The sequence below is a fragment of the Heterocephalus glaber genome, unplaced genomic scaffold (assembly GCF_053883595.1).
Source record: "Heterocephalus glaber isolate CG9 unplaced genomic scaffold, H.glaber_assembly_v1.0 deba00000676, whole genome shotgun sequence".
NCBI lineage: Eukaryota > Metazoa > Chordata > Mammalia > Rodentia > Bathyergidae > Heterocephalus > Heterocephalus glaber.
Window position 1 is genome coordinate 25,150,206 of NW_028258156.1, and position 14,430 is coordinate 25,164,635.

General features: G+C 39.1%; 1 protein-coding gene across 1 annotated transcript in view; it reads left to right on the forward strand.

The window, feature by feature from the left end:
* Positions 1-14,430, forward strand: part of Reln (reelin) — a 445,708-nt gene that overhangs the window by 263,135 nt on the left and 168,143 nt on the right. Inside the window, 1 exon segment of the mRNA XM_021253949.2 lies at positions 10,581-10,726. Coding sequence (XP_021109608.2) covers positions 10,581-10,726 — 146 coding nt within the window.

Below are 14,430 nucleotides of genomic sequence, written 5' to 3' on the forward strand. Positions count from 1 at the left end.
ATAGAGTAGTGAACCATCCAGCTACTGATCTTGAAATCAGTGTTTAAGGACAACAGGTCAAATAAGGAAAGATAAAAATGAATCATTATCATTCACAGTGCATACTTCCCTTGCCTTCTTTAGCTATTTCCTTTGGTTTCTTTGGTAATACTTAATCCACTTCATCTAGGCCTGTCCTTGTTGATCTCCAGTAGGGCACAGTGATGTAAGACCCAATAGAGTCGTTAGCTTAAGGAGTTACACGATCTGGAGAATTGCAGTCGCAGATCACCAGTTTAAATCTGCCCTGGATTAGTAGAAGGCCATTACCATCTGTTGGCTCATTAGTGATTAATATGAAGTAGATGTATAGGAACTCAGCTTTTAATGTCCGCCCTGCCCTTAGATCTGCTGGGACCTTTGATTGGGAGTTGGAAAGCTGAGGAGGACTCTAGAAAGGTACAGCATCAATATGTTCTTCCAGTATAGCCATCTGTGTTTCCTTCATTCTCCTGCACGTCCGTGGCCCTGCCTGACTCACCTCCCTGGGATTTTACAGAGAACTTTCCCGTGTCAGTGAAAGGTGCACCACATTCTCTTGTCTTCTAATTACTGTCACCATTTTTAATTGCCCATGAAACCCTCAGCAGCGCTTTGTTCACCACCAGGCAAGTAAGGTTTTAAATCTCCATACATAGAGTGCTGCTAGTGCAGGAGCTACCAGAGCACTGCCCTCCTTAGTGATCTCTGGAGGACACAGTCACTGCACTCTCCAAAGGGAGGAGCCTGTGACACAGTGCCAAGCCCCTGTCTTAATTATGGGTTGCAGAGACTGCCTTCTCTTATGGAATACCACATCCTTTTTATAAACTTTTGTATGTGATTTCTAGAATGATCAAGAATTGGTGTCAGTAGTTCCTATCCTGAAAATGTGGAGTACACTGTATCAGATCACCAGCAGCAGTTGGTAGAATAACTTTTGTTACCATAGCTTCTGTCACCTGGCAGCAACTCTATCCAGTGGCTGTGAGTGTTGGTACCACATTCAAGTGTTGAGGGCACATTCTGACACCCAGAGCAGGAGGATAATTTGCCTCAAGGCACTTTCTGGAGCACCAGCTGTGAAAATGGTCATGGTTTTGCCACTGAGGATAGAAGTATATAAGTGGAATTTTCCCGCTTTCTCCATTTAAAATAGTATTAAGGTTTAGCATTTCACCCTGGATAGGATTCTCACATCCAGGAATGACACTTGCAGTGAGATGGAGACCGCATGGATACTGAGTATTATTCAGCGAAAATAATAGTGGCAGTCACTATAATTCTGATCAATAATGGTAATATGATAAGAATGGGAGCAGTACTATTGATAGCATGTACTGAATGCTCTGTGGGTCCCAGCATTATGAGGGAGGCCATGTCCTCAGTTTATAATTGGATAGATGAGCACAGGATGTCTACAAGACCCTGGATGCTCAGCATTTGATATTGGTCGGCTACACTAGGAACTGCTGAACTGGTCCATCATAAGTTAGCTCCTTCCAGCTCCTCAAACATGGATCCTGCAACCTGAAAATATTCTTTCAAGTTCAAAGAAAAGCATGGCATGTAAGTTTATGGGAGGCTCAGCCCAGAGCTGTGCAGCTTCCTGCCTTGCATGGCTTCCTCAAAGAGAAGCCCTGGGAAGGTGCGGGTGTGCTCTGAGAAGAACCCAGGACGGAGGAGTCGGAGAGGGCTGTGAGCAGGGGACTTTTGTTTTTTTCTCCCCATCCTTTAATAATACCTCACTCAGGAAGCAGAACTTCTGGATGGATCAATATCCCATGGAGGTGAATTGTTTGTTTATTTCTATCTGTGGCGACAGCCAGAATTTTTATTTTGAACTCATGAATCACCCATGACTCTCTGATGTGTGCGTGTACATGTATGTGTGTGTAAGGAGGAGGACAGAAAGTGCTCTGCTCACTTGCCATTAATAAATGTTTCTGTCTGCTTTGCTATCCTGCTTATCCTCAGCTGGCAAAGCATAAATCACTGGCTTCTGCTGGCCCTGAAACTGACCTATAGATTAAAAGCAGACCACTGTGAGATAGGTGGTGAGCCACATATTTTCATTTTTAAGAAATCTTCCCACTCTGATTGCTGTGCCTGCACTGCTAATCTTTCTCTATTTATTACCCTAGTTTATTGTGTGGCCAGAATGGAATTCCAGATTACTTCTTCTACACATTTATGTCAACTAGAATTGAGAAGTAAATCAGCACTAAATGTCACAGATTCTGTTATGAAGGTTTGGCCTTTAGAATAGCCTGTGACTTGATCACATGTATTTAAAAGGAATTCCCTTGCAAATAATTACTTTAAATATGCAAATGTATACCAAGGATGTCGAGTAACTAAGGTACAGAATAATCCCTTTCATCCTACTTTGATTTTTAGTTTGAGTGCTTCCCTTTTAATGTTGATAAATTTCCACATTTAATGTTGATAAATATCCAATAGTGACTATTTTCTTAGTTTAACAATCACAAAAGGCTCTGACAAAGCAACAGTGGTGGGCCAGGGATGTAGCTCAGCAGCGCCACACCTGCCTGGCAAGCTCAAGGTCCTGAGTTCAATTCCCAGTACCGGAAAAAAAAAAAAGATAACAGCCATTAGGTAAATCAATAATCCATGAAGGGGAACCATTCATCAGAACAGGAGAATCTATTAATTTTCTTATTGCTCTTGTACATTGCGCATTTGCCAAGTTTGATGTCCCAGTGGACAGTAGGCAAGTCTCCAGTCCTGAAAAAGAATTGCATCTTACATTCTCAGTCTGCTGTCACATGCCTGATATTATTGTCACAAGTTGCTGAATCATCGATGGAAGAAAAAGGTCATTATGTCCAAATTGTGGGAGGAAAAAAACCTTTGTTAATTTGTTTGAAAAATGTAAAGTCACAACTCATGTTGAAGCTAATGAAAAAAAAACTAAAACCAATGGTGAAAGCAAAGATCCTACTAGGGTCATTTTAACCTACTTTTTGTAGTATAACCTCCTAGCAGAGAAATGCCAGCCTACTATAATGCCCAAAGTGTCTTCCATAAAATACTCCATTGTGCACTCCAGAAAAAGCTTTGAGTAATCCATTTTATGATTTTATTTTTTTAGAATATAAAAGATAAATAGAAGGAAATTATATGCTTTTCAGACATGTGCTTTACAGATCGCTGTACTGCTTTTCTAATGAGGATAAACCTGAGCTCAGTAAGACTTGTGGCTAGTCCATGTTCCCGTGTCTTTTTCCATTAAGAATCGGGATGTTAACTATGATTTTCTGGCCAGATTCCAGCATGGTTAATTGCATGCTGTCTATCCAAATTCCCTTTGGTTGGGATATTCTTCACTCCAGATTGTATTGCTCTTATTGTCATATTTCCCCCAAGAGGTGGTTACATGATATTGTAGAACGAGCCAGAATATAATTTGTTAAGCTAATAAGAGTACTTTGGGGATGAAGGGTTAAATGTAATAGTGTGCTTTTCACAATTTCCCCCCAATGAGGCCTATTTGTACAGTAATTAATGTGGGATAGCATTGGTGAAACATGGAAATGAGCCAGATCACCATGACAAGAGTTGCAATAATACAGAAGCAGCTAATTTTGATAAATTCTACAGGAAATAACCATTCAATCAAATCTCCACAGCCTTGGTGCTTGAATGTACTTTTGTTTTTGTTATGTTGTGTTGTGTTTTTGTCTGAAGCTGACACATTTCTTTGAGTTAACACAGTATTCAAAAAGTGAAATTCATTTTATGCTACAGAAACACTTAAGATATAGTGACATTTCCATTGTCTTTGTACCTAGCACTGCACCTAACACAGCACCTAGCACAATAAGCAGCAGACTGACATTCATTAAGGTAAAATTTCTTAAATGAATACATGAGAAGGGGAAGAAAATGAGCATTAGCATTCACAGATGCTAATTTGATTCACTAGTCTTTGGGGTAGGCATGCTCCTTCCATGTCTCATCTCATCCCTACAATTATCCCCATTTCGCAGATGAAAAAACAGAGGCTCAGAGATACCAAATGGCTTTGAGTTTTGAAGCCAAGCCTGCTGAACTATAAAATCTGGCCCTTTGGATCTGAGTCATATTGCAGCCTGGGATCCCATGCATGCGTGGCATGTTTGGCCTTAATTTGAGGAGGCAAGTCTGAAAACATCAGACTCTGAAAGTCAAGTTGATCCCCAAAGACAGGACAAGGTTAACAATGGCCTTTTGGAATTTTACATTGTTATTCTTCCTCTCATTACTGCAATTCAAATCTATCACTATTGCCATTTTAGAATTGTCATAACTATTGCCAAGTAATTATACACTTGTCACAAAATATATCATAAATTGAATCTTTATAAACCTTAGTACAGAGTGGTTCAAAATGTGGTTGCTTAATGAATCCAGAAAATAATGAGGAAAAAAACCACTCCTGAAGCTCCCTAAAATTCAGTCACCGTGGTTGAAGCCATTGTGTTGCCTAGAGAAAATGCACTTCAGCCCGCCCGCACCTGCACTGTGTTCATAGCCAAGCTTTCAGTTTTTAAACTGGCACTAAATTACCTAGAAATTGAATGTGTGGAAAATAATAAAAATTCATTTTGCCCTGTGAGAGAAATCATTCTTTTCCTATTTTTATTTTAAAAGTAAGTAAACTTCTGTACCTTTAAAGACCATTGAGCTAGTGTGTAGGAAATGCATATTTCTATATGATAACAGCCGTAACATAGCAAAAGGCTTAAGAAACACAATGCGATGCAGGCTATAAGCCAGTCAGCTTCCAGCCTACCCCAGTACACATCTCACATTCATCCAGAAGTTCCTATTTCAGTGCATTTTATTTCTGGCTGGACAGTGGCTAATTTATGGCTCTGCCAACAATGCCATTTTAATTAATTTTATTCATCTTATTTCTCTTTCCTCTGCTCCTCATATCTCATCTGTTTGCATCACCTAGATTTTAATTAAAAAACCTCTCCTCTCTAAGGAGCAATCTGAAGTGGCAAAAATAATCACTTAAAATATTACAGTCATTAAAAAATTGGCTGTGGTGGAAGCCATGCATTTTCAATTTTCCTACAAATGATGTTTTAGCTTCCTTTTAAAGTGCACTTCGTATCTGAATTGTCTGCCACCAGCCAGCTTGGCTATCAAAAATGGTCTTCCAGCTGGGTAGGCTGAGTGACAAGTCCTTAATGGAGGAAATGGATGGCTCTCTGCTCATGGGGAGGGGAAGGCATACCAGGCAGATTTCATTCCATCTGCCACCAGCTCTCTGCAAGCTGGCATCACCCAAATACCCAGTGTACTCATTCCAACCAAAAGGATATCTTCAAAAAATAGATTATCAGGCTATAGATTCCTGAAAGAATCATTAAGGCCATTAGACCCCCAGGGAGATAATATTAAGAGATGCCTCTGTGTCCCTCTTCGATGAAAACCTAATTAAACAATGGTGGTGGTGATTGTAAGTTCTTTTACAAGTCCAGGGGTGAAGTTGTGAAAATTTTCAGCCGAGTATAGGGAACAACCTTAGGAAAACGCTAACCTGAACTGTGGCCAAGGACTTGTTATACAGAGGAATTTGCACTGATGTTTCCTGTTGATGCTTCTATGAATGGCAAATTCTTGTCACTTCATTACACTGTGTTCTGCATGTCAAGTAAAGGAAACCCATTGAGGAGCAAAGTAGAAAAATATGGTTGATCGACAAAGAGAAACACAGAACGACTATTTTAAAGGATTTTTAAAAATTGAGTACCTGCTAGTACTTTGAGGTTTAAAGTGTGTGTCATCAATCAGTACTAAAACAATAAGTAAAAATAATAACTGGTAGAATAATCAATGTACATTAGGAGGGATAGAAATAGAAAAATTTAATCATCTGCAGAAATTGTACCTTTATTTTACTCAAAATAAATGCTTGTTTACCTGATACATATTCAATCTAAATCAATCAAAAGTTATGACTCAGAAAGTTACATGTGATATATAATGATTTGTTCAGAAAAACCTGATAAATTTTCATGATGCTCAAAATAAAGTCGCCCTGAATTCCAAAATATTCTTATGTTATCAGCTGAAGAGCTTATGTATCTCACTAAGTTAGACATTTAATTGTTTGTTGAAATTGTCTAGATTTTAATTGTTATTGCATATAAATGACATGAGTTTGAATAGATGCTGAACAAAAACAGCTGGGTATTAAAATTGAAAGCAGTTTCCTGAAGTTCTTTTTATACTTTCAATGCGCGATTCACTTGGATTTTTAGCGTAGTAGATTGATATTATACAATGCACTTTCATCTGTGAGAAAAGTGGCTTCAGTCATCTTATATTATAGAATTTTCCAGTGTTTGAAGAATATTTGATAATCTGCCAAAATTTGGAGGACTCTTAAAGTTCTAATTGATGGTTTTATGTGCCCTGATAATGCGTGAATGTTTGCATATTCTTGCCATGTTGTATAGTAGAACATATTCTTGTTCATTTTACTAAAAAAGGTTTTAATTTGACATGAAGAATTTAAATGACTATTCTGATGAGAAACAAAAATAATTTTACTCTTCTATTTGTCTATCACCTACTGCTAAGAGCATGGAATATACGACCATATTTTAGGCACATATTCAGAAATAATGATTATTTTACAGCACTTAGAAGTTTCAAAAAATACTTCCTTATATATTTCTAACAACCTGTCTAGGGAATAGCAGTGATTTTATTCTTCAACCTGAGAAACTGAGGGATAAGGATGTTAAATAACTTGTGCAAAACCTCCTTAGCCATTAAGCACAGAAAATACATTTGAACACGCCTTCTGATTCCAATCCCCAGTTTCTTGAGAATGAAGAGTAACTGAGTTCTCATTCTTTATCATCTCAGTCATTTCCTTCCTCAGTACTTTCCTTGATTCAAGTCAGTGCTGAATTAATTGATTTAGATTCTAGGGGAAAGTTCAAGCAACCCTTCACCAAGCAGCCCTGGTTTCCCATGCATAGGCAGAGAGATGCAGAAAGAAACATGTGAAAGCTTCAAACTATCTCAACCCAAATACATTCAGCTATCAATTTGTAATTTGGAGAATATCTGGGAAATCAACCTAATCCAAGACAAATTGAGCCCCCATGACTTGCCCTATAAGAAAATTAATGTGATGCTCTAATTTGCTTTGTAATAAATTTAGGGATCCACAGAAGGAGAACACAACACTGGCCCTCTGGCTTGCCCAGAACCTCTAATACAGAGCCCACAAATAACCAACTCTTAGAGAGGGGGCTCCATAGGCCCATTGCTCTCAAGTGGCTCAGGAATTCAGCTTGGCCAACCAAACCATTTCTTAAAGCCTAGTAGCACCCTACTTGCTCATTTGACTTTCAGGGAGCATCTTGCTGTCACTGCCAGCCTTGAAAGCACTGGGTTCTGATCAGAATACGAGGCAGAAAGCATCCTGATCTCCTCAGTGTGGTGCAGAGCACAGAAAGCTGGGTATATTCTGTGCATCTCCAGATTCTGCTGCCTAGAAAATGACAGCCTCATCTTGATTAGAGGGGAAGGAAGATGGAGCCACTGCCTGCTGAGCTGTGGCTGCTGGCTTAGGGTGTGTCACAGGCTTCTTTTGATACGGTGTCACCTTACTAAGACTACAAAGAAGAGAACATTCCAAGAGCAGTACTTCTCCCCTCTGCACCTGGAAAGGGCGCTGGGCTCCTTTGAGAGAAGAATAAAGCTATTTGATAGAAAGGACTAGGAGTTTTCAGGGCAAAGACCCAAACTCACTATTATTTAAAAAAACTGCCCTGTTTGTTCAGTTTTAGCTTTAATACTGAGTGTTGTTCATTTACTATAAATTGGTTGAAAACAGCCCTATGGGGACTTTAAAACTGTATCCAAAACTATGCCATTCTAGCCTCATAGGAAAAACAATTCCTACTGGTTTTTAGATCCTACTGATATTACAGTTGGTTAAGATTTATTTGAAGGGAAGTTTTTTTCCAAGTTTCTTTCTTCATACTTACTATGGTCAATATTACTTATATTTCATAAGCTGACATTATTGTGGCTATAGTAGTAAAATGAATATTTGATAACTAATTTTTAGTAGTTACACAGTTGCAAATGGCATGTTCATCCACCAGATGTGAACAGTAAATTAACTAACAAAAAGGTCCTTTGAAATATACTTTTGCTTTTCAATTACACCAATTCACTTTATGAGACTAATTTAACTATATGCCATCCAGTTTTTAAAGAATTTTACTTTTTACATAAATTTTCTATCTCAACTAAGTTTAAAATGTGCATCAAGTACATTAATAATTTAAATCTCAGGAAGGTAGCAAAAATTATGTATTAACAGTTTTCAACTATTAACAAACAATTCTGTGTTAAATGAAACCAAAAATGAAATGATTAAATGGATATTTAGTCAGAAATGGCCAAAGTTTCGTGTTAGGTAAGTCATTCTATTACACAAATATATTACTGAAATTATAAATTATTTCCTTCACATGAACAGATTTTTCATGTGTGATATTCCCTTTTGTATTGATCTCTGCATCTTGGTATTTATTCCAGGTAAGCGAGGGCCACAGTTGAGCAGGATCAGGAGATAACAGTGAAGACTGTTATTTAGAACTCAGTGGGTTTTTTATTAGGAAAGTAAACTTTGCATTCTAGTTAGCATTGGTTGTCTTTACAATATGCGTGGTAACAGAGGATCCCTGGATTTCTCATTACTTGATAATTTATATTTACTGTTAAAGAAACTAAATTCTAGCTTTGATCAATATGTCTAGGTGAAGAATTGTGCATAATGAGCTCATCTTAGCATCCACAATTACTGCATTTGAAGAAGATTCTCAACAGTGGGTTCAGGCCATATCCTGCAATATTATCTAAACTGACGATGGGCCCAGGCTGTGTGTATCTTAGTGGTATGACTCCTTTAAGATCATACACTCCTACTCTCTTGAATTTCTGGAAACTGTATTTACTCTTCCAATCTAGTAGCATGTCTAATTCCAACCCAGTTGGTTTTACCAGGTGTACCAGTTTAATTGTCATACAACATCTCTTTGTACCTGTATCACCATTGTTCTAGCACACCATAGCCAAAAGAATAGTGTAGAGATTATCAAGACTACCATATAAGATCTTTTACATTCAGGCTCCAGTCTAATTCTCAAATCACACCTACTTATCGCCTTTGTAATTCATTCATATTTGTCCTCCAGCTTGGATTTCTGTTTATCCTTTCTAAAGCCAATTGAAGATTAGCTCATGCATGAAGCTTGTTTGTCTACACCAGCCCTACACATGGTGATTTCTGTCTTCTCTCACTCATTGGCCATATGGCAATATGCTGCCTAGCATGAGGCCTCTCTTTGATATTACTCAACTAGAGTGGAATTTTTGAAAGCCAAGATTGCATGTTATTACATCATAAACACCTCCCCAATACCTTATTTAGTACCTTTTACATAGTGATTTCTCCATATAAGAATTACTGATTACCTGAAAAGGAATAGCCATGCCATCTATTCATTTAGTTATTAAACTACTCTACAAGTATTTCTGAATGCCCACTGTAGGCCAGTGCTCTAAGACCCAGAATACAGTAAGGAACAAAATAGACATGATCTCTGCCCTTCAGAACTCTCAGTCACTGGGCAATTTTTTTTTCATTTCTATTTCATTTTAAGAGTCTTAAAAATTGAAAACGACCTTTGGTCTTACATATATTAACATTTCCCTATATGTGACCAAAATTGTGCTTAATGCAAGCTTATAATTTTGAGAAATACATATTCAGTTTCTTCAACTCCAGAATTTGATTTTGCCTTTGATTACTCACTTCAAGCTAAAAAATATAGGTTAAAAAAGGAGACTACAAGAAATTCATTTTTAAAAAATTCTTTGCAAGTGTTCTTTTGGAAACTGACAAAGTCTGTGACTTGCCAGCTCTTCCTTGGGACCATCATGCACTGCTTAGGTCTGGTCAGAAACTTCCTCAGAAGCTGTCTGAATATATACGATCATATCTGGGATTACTTTGACCTTTTCTGTTTTCCGTGTTTTCATTAGCTGGCTATTCTACTTATATCCCATTTACAGACAAATTGGGAAAGATTTGAATGGCAAGTCAGAAATATATGGAATATTGAAAAGGTCAGTGTGATTTAGCCCATAACCACAGAATTTAAAATATAGAGCAAGTCATTATCAGACTTAATTTCCACAACAAGGGCTATGATAAAGATGGGAAAGTATTCCAATTAAAATATTCTTGTTTCATACTGAAGGCTGAGATGGCAAAGCTCAAATGCCCTCTTGTCTCCTTTTTTTGTCATAATTTAGTAAGTTAGAATGAAACAGCAATTTAATTAACAAGGCCGAAAAAAGGGGGGGGTAACAAGCCCCTTTGATTTGCGAGTCCATCATAGAGGGAATAATATAATGGCTTTCCTAAAAACTCAAATTATACATGAGTAAGACAGATAGAGCTACAAAACCAATTCAACAGCCACCCTGTGCTCTCTTTTTATCTACAGCATAGCTGTCAGTCAGATGGGAACTCCATTTATTTCCATGGAAATGAAGGCAGCGAGTTCAATTTTGCCACCACCCGGGATGTAGATCTTTCTACAGAGGATATTCAAGAGCAGTGGTCAGAAGAATTTGAGAGCCAGCCTACAGGGTAAGTAATTGTTATCTCCCATGCTGTGTACAGCACTTAGGTTTATTCCACTGGACATATTTTAAATGCATATTTGTTAAATAGCAAAAGCATACTTAGAGCCATACCGATGATTCTTATCATAGACAAGACAGAAGGGGTACACTTGTCCCAAAGATTCTTTATTAGGTAATCAGCTACTTTTATGCATATTAAAAATCTGTGGCACAAATATCTTTAACTTCACTTGAATCGTTTATATCTCATCTTAATTTGTTCAGCTTTTACTGGGAATATGGGGTGTTTTTTTTTCAATATTTATAGACTACAAAATTGTTCTGCTACCATTATATTGAGATTTTCAGTTGTCTTCCTGGGGTCTGAGATTTATAGATGCTGCTACCTGATTTTCTTTGGAATGTGTCTTTGATCTATAAAATTTATCTTTGAGAGATTTATAAAGGAGGGATTTGGGACTGAGATTGAAGCAGAGGAGCCTTGAAGCACTGTGGATGGCTTGGTGGTTAGTATTTTCTTGATGTTTGTGCTGTGTGCCTGCTTCTGAATTCTGGGTCCCTAAAATATCTCCTACTGATGAAACAAACAGTAAGTTCAAGTTGAAAGAAAATAATAGATTCAGAAAATCAAAATCCATTAGTTAGTATGAGTTGGAAGGAAATTCTAGGAATTTCTTGGTTCCCACTTGGCTTTTCCTTTTGTTGTAACTACACATAATCAGAATACCAGGTATTTGTTTTCTAGTCTGTATTTCTCATATTATGATAAGGACGAATGAAATTAACATAAAATGTAGTTTCATAATAAATATGGAATAGCAATAATTTAACTGTTACCTGTGAGGAACTTTTCCAGAACACAACAACATTTGAAAGGTAGTCATAGTGCTCTGATCTCAAAACAGATTGAACTTCCAAGAGCCTGAGTGGCAAGAAAGCTGATGTTGCTCTCCTTACTGCACTTCCTGTGCTTTGCCCACGAACTTCATTGAGACCCTGCAGCCTGAGCCACCACAGCTGCCATGTTGGAGTCTGCCAAATGATGTGTTTCCATTGCAGCCAACACAGGCAGCCCTACCCCTCCTGCCTTGGGGGACTCTCTGTGGTCCAGCCTTTGGCTCAGGTCAGGGTTAGCCGCAAGGGATGCTAACACTCTGCGTGTCTCCACCCCATTAGGACCCACCATTGTCCTCTAGGCCAGCACCAGTGCTCAGCCCCTTCAGTCCACATCTCTCTTCTCCTCCAAGAGAAGACATCAAGGTGCTTGTCACCTGAAGCTCCATGTCCAGTGCAGCTCCTCAGCCACCACTGCTCCTTTTTGCCCTCCGGGCCTCCCAGGGCCAGGCTGCTCCCTTGGGTAACCTTGGAATACAGGAAAGCTCACTGCACTCTTCTCACAGAGCAGAGAGAGGACAGTCTCGGGGCTTCTGTGTCTGTCTTCTGGAGACAGCAGATCTATTGGCAGCAAATTATTCTTTCCTTCGGACCCTGATATGGAAGACCAGCTCTGTTCCCTCACCTGGCTCTGCAGTCTGACTGACTGCCCAGGAGGGGAGGCCCAATATTCTAGCATAAGACACTCACTAACAACCTGACTCCTTCCATCCCTGTGTCAGTGGAGAGTCATCCTCTCCATTGAGCCCCACACGCCCTGAAGTCTCAGGGGATTCCCCATGTTACCAGCTGCCATCTCACAAAAGCAGAGATGAAAGCACAATTTAATCTCCAGGAGTGCCATTCTGATTGCACATATACCCTAGACACCTGCCTGTTCTCTCTCTCTCTCTCTCCCTTTCCCTCTCCCTGGTCCTCTTTCTTAAAATGCAATATCTTAAATGTCTCTACATCCCTCTCTGGCTCTCTTTCTCTGGCTTTCTCTGTTCTCTCTCTCTCTCTCTCTCTCTCTCTCTCTCTCTCTCTCTCTCTCTCTCTCTCTCTCTCTCTCCTCCCCCCCACACTCCCATGCCAAGGATCAAACTTAGGGTCTCACACATGCTAAGCGCACATCTTTTTTTCAGTACTAGGACTCGAACCCAAGGCCTTGGCTCTAAGCTACATTCCTGGCCCTTTTTATTTTTTGTGCTTTTGAGACAGAGTCTCACTTAGTTGCTAAGTTGTCCAAGCTGAGATAGAATTTTGGCTCCTCCTGCCTCAGCCTCCTAAAGTACTGGGATTTCAGGCCTCCTAAAGTTCTGGGATTGTAGGCATGCATCACCATGCCTGGCTTTCTAAGTGCATGTTGTACCACTGAGGTACACCCCCATCCCACTACTCTTATTCTTTGGGGGAGAGATAAAATTTATTTTGCCTATGGCTTTCATAGATGTCTATTCCCTCTCCCAGAATGTTCCCCCCTTTTTAGTTTGTCACATTAATGTCTACCCATTAAAGAACAGAAGAAATGCTTTGGTAGGAAGACAAATAGTCCATCCCGCTGTTAAATAACATTTATGGAGACTTGCTACAAAAACATGGAAAAGATCTTTATGAATTAAGCTTAGAAAGGTATTGACTTCACACATATTTTAGAAAATTAATACAGTAGTCCAGAGGAAAGCTGGCAGGAATCTGTATGTATTCCAATTACAGATGACACATTCATCTTCACACAGCACTGATGATGTAGGAGAATTTTTGCCTCCGGCCAAATCCGTGATCCCCCAAAACAAAGAAAGAAGGAGCTGAAAGCATTTATGCCCCCAACAGAACACAGGGGCGCTCCAGAGGGAAATCCTTCCACCCAGCACTCAAGTGGATCCTTCCACTTCTTGGCTGACTCTAGGGACTGCAGATTTTCTAGGCTTCGTCACAGTGGAGGAGCCGCTGCTCGCAGGATGTGGCCTTGCCAGCCGTCCCCTGTCCTGATAACGCGATAATGTGCCTGACAGAAGCACCTGTGTCACTCTAACAGCCATCCAGTTGATTCTGCTAAATTCTAAAAGCAGCTTCATTTATTCCAGCAACTACCCCTTAGGTTTGCTTGTGGCTTTTGCTCCTAGGATATGAGGCCACACTTCCAGAATGACTCCACTCGCTGTCTCTTTTGTAATAGTTTTTCATCATAGTTTCAGGGGGAAACCCTTTCACAAAATCAAATTAACGTGGCACAGAAAAAAAGTAACAGTTTGGTGGTGAAATGCTTGATGTGTTCTACTTCTTTCCCAAGCTCATTGAATATTTGTCTCATTCTTCCCTTCAGCCACTGCCATCCACCAAAAAAGCTACTATTCTAAGTTCAGCTGCTAAAATAGATAGAAAATGTCACTTAAAACAAAATTGTCTGAGGTTACTTTTTAAACATGTTTTTAATTAAATTATTAATATAGTATGATACTTTCATATCGGTATTTTTCTTCCATAAGAATCATGAGAGATGTAGTGGTGCAGGCCTATAATCCCAGCACTCTAGGAGGCTGAGGCAGGAGGATCACAATTCAAGCCTAGCCTGGGCAACTTAGCAACTTAATGAGACCCTGTCTCAAAATAAAATTTTTTAAAAGGGCTAGGGATGTAGCCCAGGGAAGAGGCCATGGGTTCAATCCTGAAAACCAAAAGAAAAATTATGAGAGGAAAATATGTTATCCAAATAATGGTTCAGAATACTTCATATGAACAGGAACAGAGAAAAGAAACCCACTAAGTTATGATTTATATATATATATATTTATATTATATATATTTGAGGGGGGCGGGGAACTACTTTCCCAG